The sequence below is a fragment of the Synchiropus splendidus genome, chromosome 3 (assembly GCF_027744825.2).
Source record: "Synchiropus splendidus isolate RoL2022-P1 chromosome 3, RoL_Sspl_1.0, whole genome shotgun sequence".
Lineage (NCBI taxonomy): Eukaryota > Metazoa > Chordata > Actinopteri > Syngnathiformes > Callionymidae > Synchiropus > Synchiropus splendidus.
The window spans coordinates 27734027-27742763 of NC_071336.1; the positions used below are offsets into that span (position 1 = coordinate 27734027).

Below are 8737 nucleotides of genomic sequence, written 5' to 3' on the forward strand. Positions count from 1 at the left end.
GAAGATACTAAAGCTGGAGAAGGTCCCTCAAACAAGTGTGTATTCAACTGAAGGTTATTAAAACCGTCTGCTCATTTTCACTACTTTTTTTCTGTTATAGTTTTCTGAATTACAAATTCATACAATTTAATGTTACAGCTTTTAATATTGCAATGATCAGATTGACAGAATGGAAACTTTATGGTGGAGTGTATTTCACTCCTGCCATCAGGGCAGGCAAACACCCTCTCCTCCTGAAAGTGTTCCTCTCTCTTGCCACATTCCCGATGAGCATCTCACCCTCCGTCAGCCTCCACCTCCTTCCTCGCTCTGATGTGTTACGTCGGAGGGAAGAGGGAGGATCGGGTGTCCATCGTTCCTCCCATCACCTGTGAAATTTCAGAGCCAGGCCACGGTGAAAGGGGGTATTGTGTCCCCATGATGAGGAATGCCCTTGCCCCGCTCCTCAAAGAAAAGGTTTCATTTGGTCAGGAATTTGGAGGCATCACGAGAAGTGTAAGGGAGATTTCTTTGCGGGGGGAGGAGGAGAACTTAAGGCCTTCGTAAGACTCCGCTCAACCTGTCATCATACATTTATATTTGGACAGATTTATACAGAGTACAGTGAAATTTAACTGGATATTTACGTTTTATTTTGCATTTATATCCACGAATAATTTCATGAAGTCGGCTCTTCTCCAAGACCCTGTTCTGGTGTTTGACCTCGAAGGTCAGTCTTCTTTTAATGGGAAAAGGTTGACATCTGGTGGTCGGGATCACACGTGCGATTTGTGAAACAGCTAAGAGAAACACTATGTTTTAGTTCAAGGATGGATTTATGCGTTTTTGATCGAAGACAACTTTTTTTTTTGCTCTTGTAATATTGATATAGGATCACGATTAATATGGGTGTTGTGTGAACGAAGCTGATAAATCATATATAAATAAAGGTGGATGTATGCAATATTATGACCAGCAATATATTGGTATAATTTCAGACACAGTAATCGGAATTATTTTTGAATGAGCCGACATTGCAATTTCACTCCCGTACAGTAGAGGGCGACAACGGGCGTCAGCTCAGACATTAGATGCGAGTGAGAGTTCAGCGGAAGACGTTGTGTTTACTAAAGTAAGCAGAGGTAGGCAAACTTATCCTCTTCAAAGCTTCCAAGCTCGTTAGTCATGTATAAATATGCTCCTAGTTGGTATTTATGTAATACTACTTGACTTTTTTAGCCCGTTTGCACAAAAATATTCAATGTATTTTAATTCCAAATCACGTTTACGTGCTACTCATAGCGAAGTGCTAACTGTAGCTTAGTTATTTCATTGTTGGACAAACAAATGACACAATGTGCTCGTTATTTTTAATACCCTCTCTGCTTTGTTTTGCTAGTTTAAAGAGAGGAATACACCGCAAATGGCCTCAACTGAAGAACCTCGAGCGTTTGCCCGCACATTTCTCAGTACTGACAAAAGAATGAAATACATTTAATCCATGCGAGCCACTAAATATCTAAACGACTATGAACGACAACAAGACACGAATGTCTGATCGTTTAATTATTGTCGTTTGCACATTAAATTCATTTTTTTCCTTTTTTGTTGCAGGATAATGGACCATCCTGATGATGACGATCATGCTGGGAAAAACGAAATTAAAACGCTTTTAGTGCGGCATTTACCTGCTGAGCTTTCTCCTGCCGATAAAGAGGATTTGCTAAAATATTTCGGAGCGGAATCTGTGAAGGTCCTCTCCAATCATGGCCCGCTTGTAGGTTTGCTGAAGTCTTGTTGTGTTTGTTAAAGTTTGTGTTCATAACAGACTTTCTTCTCCACAGAAACATACAGCTTTTGCAACATTTAGAAGCAACAACGCTGCAACAAAGGTGAGTATTCCAACATGTTCGCAGGTCATGCTCTGTCCCTCCTCTCACTGATGTTATGTTGCAGGCACTTGGTAGGCTCCATCAGCTGAAGATCCTTGACCATACACTGGTTGTGACATTTGCCAAAAAAGAAGATAATTTTACTATATTAAAGGACCCCCCTTTATCAGACAAGTATGTCATTTGTTTTTCTGCTACACGATACAGTAGTTCATAGGACGGTAATATGCAGCATCTTCTGTCACAGTTCTCTTAGTTGACAGCCTCTGTCTTCCACCAGACTGAAACCTATCAAAAAAGAACAGAAGAAACATGCAATGCAGAAACCAAAAGTTCCAGTGCTTGACAATGGTATTGCACCTGCCCTTGGGTAAGTTTCTTAGTGAAAGCGACCAGTTATATATACATAAAATTGTTTTCCCCTGTGTTCTGTTTTTAACGTGTCCCATTTGCTCTCCCTGTATTTCTCGCTTCCAGTTTAAATTATCAACCAAATCCAACTTTGAAGTATTTATACCCGCCACTCTCACCTGCCATTCTGACCAATATCTCTCACGTTCTTATGACTGTGCCAAAGTTTTATGTTCAAGTGAGTACACTGTTCTTCCTCTTCCTCTAACTGACTCTTCCTACCATTCAAATGAAAATTTGTTGTGTAATGTCTCTTTAACTGTTTGCTTTTTGACATGTATTTACATTATGGATTGGGATTTCACTAGCTATTCTTTATCCTATGATTTTAAGAAACTGCTATATCCATTTTGGTCAGTTGGGGGTGCTGGTGTGACGCTGAGAAACTCGGCCTCAGTGGATGACTCCATGAATTTCAGTTGTACTCGCTGTGTCTTCAGACGTGTTTGATGCTGTAGAAAGCTTTGCGGGTTTTATCTAACGCGTGTATTTTGCAGGTTCTTCATCTCATGAACAAGATGAACTTGCCTTGTCCGTTTGGGCAGGTCACCCCGAGGCCTCCCCTGGTGAGTCCATTGACGTATAAGACAAAAACCAGCATGAAAATGTCTCCAAAGTTTTGCAAGTAGTTCCTGTTTTTCTTTTATGGAGGACAAATGTCTTTGACTCCAAGCATCAATCACACAAAACCATTGAACTGAATGCCCTGCCTCTTATTAGTCCCTTGTTGCATGCCCTTTATTTTCCTTGAGAATTTCTCTATGTTCTTATTAAATGACCTCTCCTGTGAAGGGATGACACAATGGTGAGATATTATTTTGGGGAATCATATGGAACAATTCCGGTGATAACAATAATAGCCATTTCTCTGAGTTTGATAGTCAGGTGGATGTTGCCTTTTTTAGAGAAACCTTCCTTTCTGTGATCCATGGTTATATTCCACTCCAGTTTGAGTGCCTGCCTCATGCACCACCCATGCCAGCTCCTCCCCCGTTCCCTCCTGACTATCCACCGTTACCCGAGCGTGACGTCGATCCAGCCAGTGAGGAGGAATCAGAATATGAGAGTGAAGATGATGAAGATAAGGAAAGGTGACCACTCACCATTAATATTTAGTGTTGTGAACGCTCTTATTACATGTAAAGGTACCTTTGCCAGCTGTGTTGCATGTTTTATAAAGGTAAATTCTTTAACTGACATAGGAATGTTGATGACGCGCTAAAGCTTGTCTTTCCTTCTCTTCTCTGCGCTTGCTTGTATCAGGATCGCTCGTCTGATGGGCCTGGTCAACCAAGCGTGCAAGAGACCCTTGAGACTAAAAACATCTTCGAAAAGAAAGAAGCCTAAGATCAAGGATCTCCTGTATGCACCCAAACTTGACTCTCAGAGGTAAACAGAAGCACTCATGCACGTCACTGCACCAGACATATTCAGCTGCAGTCTGAAAAAGGACGAAAGCCCTCTGACAATATGTTTCTCTATGTGAAACATGCAACCATGGGATGAGTTAAAGTACCACACACAATTCAGTTTAAACCGACGAACCTTTAACAGCGTCTCAAACAGTGAGGTTCGCGCTGCTGTTCGCCACAGTATCCATCATATCAATGGTCCTTAAAACACTCAAGCGATGGGTTGTCAGCAGTTGTTAAATCTTTCAGCCAAAGAAAGTGAGGTTTGTTGCTCTTCTCCACAGCGCTCCGGCGATGCAGCCGTCGGATGTGTTCGAGCAGCCCAACGCGGCAGCACCGAAGAAAATTGAGTTCCACATCGGAGTTCAAGAGGTGGCAGCTATAGTGGAAGGAAGTGAGCCGGGTCAAGTGTCGCAGCATCATGAGAGCTCAGGTAGGTGTTCGCCACTTGATCCATTACTTCAAGTGCACCGGGATGAAGAGACATCTTCACATGCTTCACAGTTTGATTTGAACAAATCAGAGTTCTTTTCATTTGAGATAATGACGACAGTCATGTGGCTGTGGATGCTATTGAAGAATTACAAACCTAATATTTTCTATTGTTGCAACGCATTCAGAAGGTTTCAGAGGATTCAGAATATGAATATTGAAGTGCGTAGAACAATATTTTTTTTTGTTTCATACTTTTTTTAAATGTAGCTTTTCCATATTTTTTATGACATCACATTGTATTATGTGGGGAAGCTGAAATCGTGCTCTGAAAAAGTGTTATTTTTCATCTTCATGCTTAGATTCATCAATGAAGTGAAACACACAATGCGCATATTGGACTCAATAAAATGAATGTCAAGAGTCTTAAAAAAGTTGGATCACTGTTGCAGTATTGGGTAGCACTGTTGTATTGACTGTTTTAAAATTAGCCTTGGTAGTAAAAAGAAAGTTCTTAAAATCAAAAGAACACCAGCAGATATATATTTTAATTTTAACGTGAATAACACCAGGCGGTCGGAGGCCCCTGGTGTCACCTCAGTGTGATTTCATTCTGTGATGTTTTATTCTAGACTGCTTCTAGGTCCTTTAAATGATTTTACTTTCCAGACTGGCAAACTGTAATTTAATATTGATGTAATGAGAAATGTCCTGCTAATATTACACAGTTATTTTCTTTAAATTATCCAACACATTTACATGTTAGACATTTCACATGTACTTTTAATAATGTTTGTCATACAGAGGAAATATATTCTCAGCAAACTTTTCACTGTCACTCATAAAAGGTTCATCTTCTGGTGTCTTTTTATTTATTTATTTTTTACACCTGAGTCAAGCAAATGCAGATTTACACCAGTGTTATAAGTTAACTGTGTTGTCGGCAGGGAAGGCAGTGTGAGACTTTCATTATTACCATAGATCATGTTTATTATCATAGTGAAGCAGGGAATGTTTTGATACTTTTGTTGATCAAGTTGGAGCCCATGTGTGAAGTTGGTACACAGTCTAACACAACAATCCATCACAGGAAGAACTTGGGGGATGGGGGGGAAGGTTTTACTATTATCTGGGTGAGCAAATGTCGTTGGGGGCTGTGTCTGTGTTACCCGTCAACTGTGCACTTCCCTCTTATCTGCCGCCTTTCTGGCTACAACTTCACTCCCCTGCAAGCCCCTGAAACGTAAAATAGATCTCAAAGTCGAACACAAAAGATTTCCTAAAGGCAGGGGAAGATAAACTATGACAAGTGGCTTTTTGGATTAGACTTGTTTGGATGGGGTGGTGGTGGGGGAGTCGCCCAGGAGCTACATTGGGATCTGATAAACAAGAAAGTATTTGAATTGAAAAGGGGGAGGGCTGGGGGCAGATAAGGTGAGGGATAATTTTGAAAGGAGCGATCTGGTCCGGAGTGTATCAGAAAAGCTCTCCTGAAAATTTCCTGCTCTGATGCTCACGACACACGCGCGTTATCTCTTCTGTGGGTGTGTGGTGACTCGCTGCGGCATGTGTGGGGACACGTGGCAATGTCAGTCGTCACTTCAAATGTATTTTTTATACAAAAATACTGTATAATTTGCAGCATTTAGTTTGACTCTCATTTTGCGGTGCAACTCATTTAATAGTTTGTTTTGCTTTCAGTCCCCACATTTAACAGAAGTTTTGAAAGTTTTGCTTTGGGAAATGGAAATATCTGTGAAACATTAATGAATATTGGGAGGGAGGAAATTTTTTTTAAATTTATTTTGTATTAATCAAGATGTTAGGACGATGATCAGCTTTCACAGTGTGTTTAATTTCCTGTGGATAAATATTGTCATAGTGATTTTTTTCCAGCGTATGTTCTTTGTTGACGCTCTCCATCTGTCTGCGCTTGAAGAGAAATGCCTTCCAGTTTATGTAAATTTAAACTGTAGGCACATGATGGAAGTGAAGAGCAGCTTCCCCAAGTTTGAGCTCGGAGATTCATTTTAACGAAGACATCTTTTTCTCTGTCGTGTTTGCAGTGGAGCAGGAGATGGATGATGACAGCTGTAAGGAAGCACCAGACGGTTTTGGGAAGCTCTATCCCAGCACGAAGGCGTCAGGACTCCAGGAAGAAGGCAGCGACGAAGAGGCCGACCTTCCCTCGGACGTCATCTCCAGAAAGGAGCTGGAGAAAGGACGGCTGTCGAAAGATGGTAAAGTGTTGAATTCAGCCCCTGTTCATGTACAATTTACTACGGGATATTTTAAAACTGGCCTGTTTTTTAAGTGTATTTTCATTTCTAACTTCTACAATATATGAATGACACCATGCTGCTTTGTTTCCTTTAAAACAGAAATGAAAAGAATGTCTGTGTATAAAAACTACGAAGCTGGTGAACCAACGTGTCGGCTTTACGTGAAGAACATCGCAAAGCAAGTGGAGGAGAAGGTGAGTGGACCCCAAAGCTGATCTGAAGTCTGTTCATTTAGCTGACGAAGTCGCCATCTTTTTCATTATCTGTGTTGCAGGACTTGAAGTACATCTACGGCAGATACATTGATCTTTCATCCGAGGCTGAGAGGAACATGTAGGGCTTCTTCTTTTTTTCTATCTATCTATCTTCCTGTTAATTATTGGCATCATTAGTGTCTTATTTCACCTCCTGTGCTCTTCCCCAGCTATTTTTAACTGCCACAATTTGTCACTTTCTCCAGAGTGTTTAGTAATTCATGCTGACTGCCGGTTATGCTATTAATAAGAATCCGACGTGATGCCGAGATCACGGGGGACGCTGGATTTACGTGGCTCAGCACTACCCGAAATACAGGTTTCACCTGAGTCATGAAGAGAGGAGAACTAGTCTCGACACAGATTTAGAATATTACAAGGAGTTGGCAAGACACGAATGAAATCCATCAGAGGGAGCTCTTCTTCAGCCTCACGGAGCAGCACAGGCATAGACAATAGATGGGTCGGTGAAGTGTGGCTCTGAATTTGCTATGATCACAAGGTCAAAAAAGCCGGGTGTTTTGAGAATATGAAGTTAAAAACACGCTCTCTAAGAGTGGGAACATGCTGTGTTAAACAAGAAGCACTACTCACATGCGGCCAGTTAAATGTAGTCCCTTCACCTGAAGCAGCCTTTAAGTGAAGCAGAAATAATGAAGTGCAGTAAAGCTACATAGCTGATTCTAGTCATCTGTATCTGGGCAAATGTTGGTAAAACAGCAAAATCGTATTAGCAGCGATCTGATGTCAGACGGCGGTGCCATGTTGACTGTGCGGCCGGTTCAGAGTGATAATGATGCGGCTCTGCTGTCCCCTCAGGTTTGACATTGTGTTAATGAAGGAGGGTCGCATGAAAGGCCAGGCCTTCGTCGGGCTGCCCAGCGAGCGCAGCGCCGAGAAGGCTCTGCGGGACACCAACGGCTTTGTTCTCTACGACCGACCCCTCGTGGTCGTATCCTTTTCCTCAAGCTTTGTTTTTTTAAACACAGCTGTGCTTCTATTTTAATTCGCATTTGTGCCGTTGTAACCTTAACTTGTGAATCTCCAGCAATTTGCCAGGTCAGCCCGACCCAAGCCAGACAGCGCCGATGCCAAGAAAGGGCCGAAAAAGAAGTGAGTACGATTCCGGAACCCGCGACTCCATTAAGTTCCCTTAATTTACTTCCTGTATTTGCTAGTGTTTTATTATGATTTTGTGTCTATACTTATTCAAGATGCCAAGGTTTGATATTGTGGCCCTGCTGAGACCATTTGTATCCTTAAGTTGGGAATATCCTTTGGAGCTTAATATGACGTTAAATGGTTTTACCTCAGAGCAGAACAGAGGCTTTTATTTCAGCTACAATATTTCTCGACATGATTGGAATGGTTTCTTGCAGGTGACCTCCATCCAATGACCGTCCTCATCTTTTATTTCCAAATAAAGGCGTTTTGATAAAAACAAAAAAAAACCCAACGTGCTCTCTTTCTGTTTTGTCAACATATGCCTGACTGGTAGGAACACTTAAGTAGAACTTGGATAATTATCTTCGGTCCTGAAACTTGAAGGGGAAGTAAACAGAGTGGAAGTGATAGGCGCTGTAGATTGGCTCAGCAGCAGATGGTCGCCTGTCAACACCGTGCGGGGAAAAAGCCACTATCCAGAGAAGACGGCAAACAAACCAAACAAAGTGCTGCCTGTGAGAAATTGCTTGGACTGGTTTAGCTTACCTTCGCAATCCTGGCTGGCCCCATCTGTGATGAGAGCGAGCAAACCTGGCAGGGCGAACCCGGGATCCATCATATCTGAAGATTTGGGGAATCCAATTGTCTTTTTCTTTGCCATATCTGTGCCGTGTACCGGCGCCCCATGTCAGTCAAATGGCAGCGCATGTTTGCGATATATCTTGAAAATGAAAAGAGCACCGTCATATTGCTCGGGGACTTGTTTCGCCCAGTTTAGCGCCCTGTGATTGGTTTACGGCGTTATTGCTTATTTAGAAGAGCCCGGGCGCCGTCATGGATGAGGCCGGAGCTCAGCCAAAACTGAGGCGCAGACAAGCTGCCGCTGCTGCTGCTGCTGCCGCCGCCGTGTG

General features: G+C 42.2%; 1 protein-coding gene across 3 annotated transcripts; it reads left to right on the forward strand.

Moving 5' to 3' along the window:
• Positions 1-1037: 1037 nt before the first annotated feature.
• rnpc3 (RNA-binding region (RNP1, RRM) containing 3) lies at positions 1038-8117 on the forward strand. 3 transcript variants are annotated; one of them, XM_053859904.1, is made up of 16 exons: positions 1038-1121; positions 1594-1756; positions 1824-1871; positions 1936-2045; positions 2152-2241; positions 2349-2460; positions 2780-2848; positions 3231-3373; positions 3546-3671; positions 3979-4127; positions 6193-6366; positions 6508-6602; positions 6683-6741; positions 7482-7614; positions 7711-7775; positions 7877-8116. In XM_053859904.1, the coding sequence occupies exons 2-16, from the start codon at positions 1598-1600 to the stop codon at positions 7905-7907; spliced, it is 1563 nt and encodes a 520-aa protein (XP_053715879.1). In that variant the 5' UTR covers positions 1038-1121; positions 1594-1597; the 3' UTR covers positions 7908-8116. The 3 variants fall into 3 exon arrangements, with proteins under 3 accessions (XP_053715879.1, XP_053715877.1, XP_053715878.1); XM_053859902.1 differs by having other exon boundaries at positions 1047-1111; positions 7877-8117; XM_053859903.1 differs by having other exon boundaries at positions 1047-1111; positions 8042-8113.
• The last annotated feature ends 620 nt before the right edge of the window (positions 8118-8737 follow it).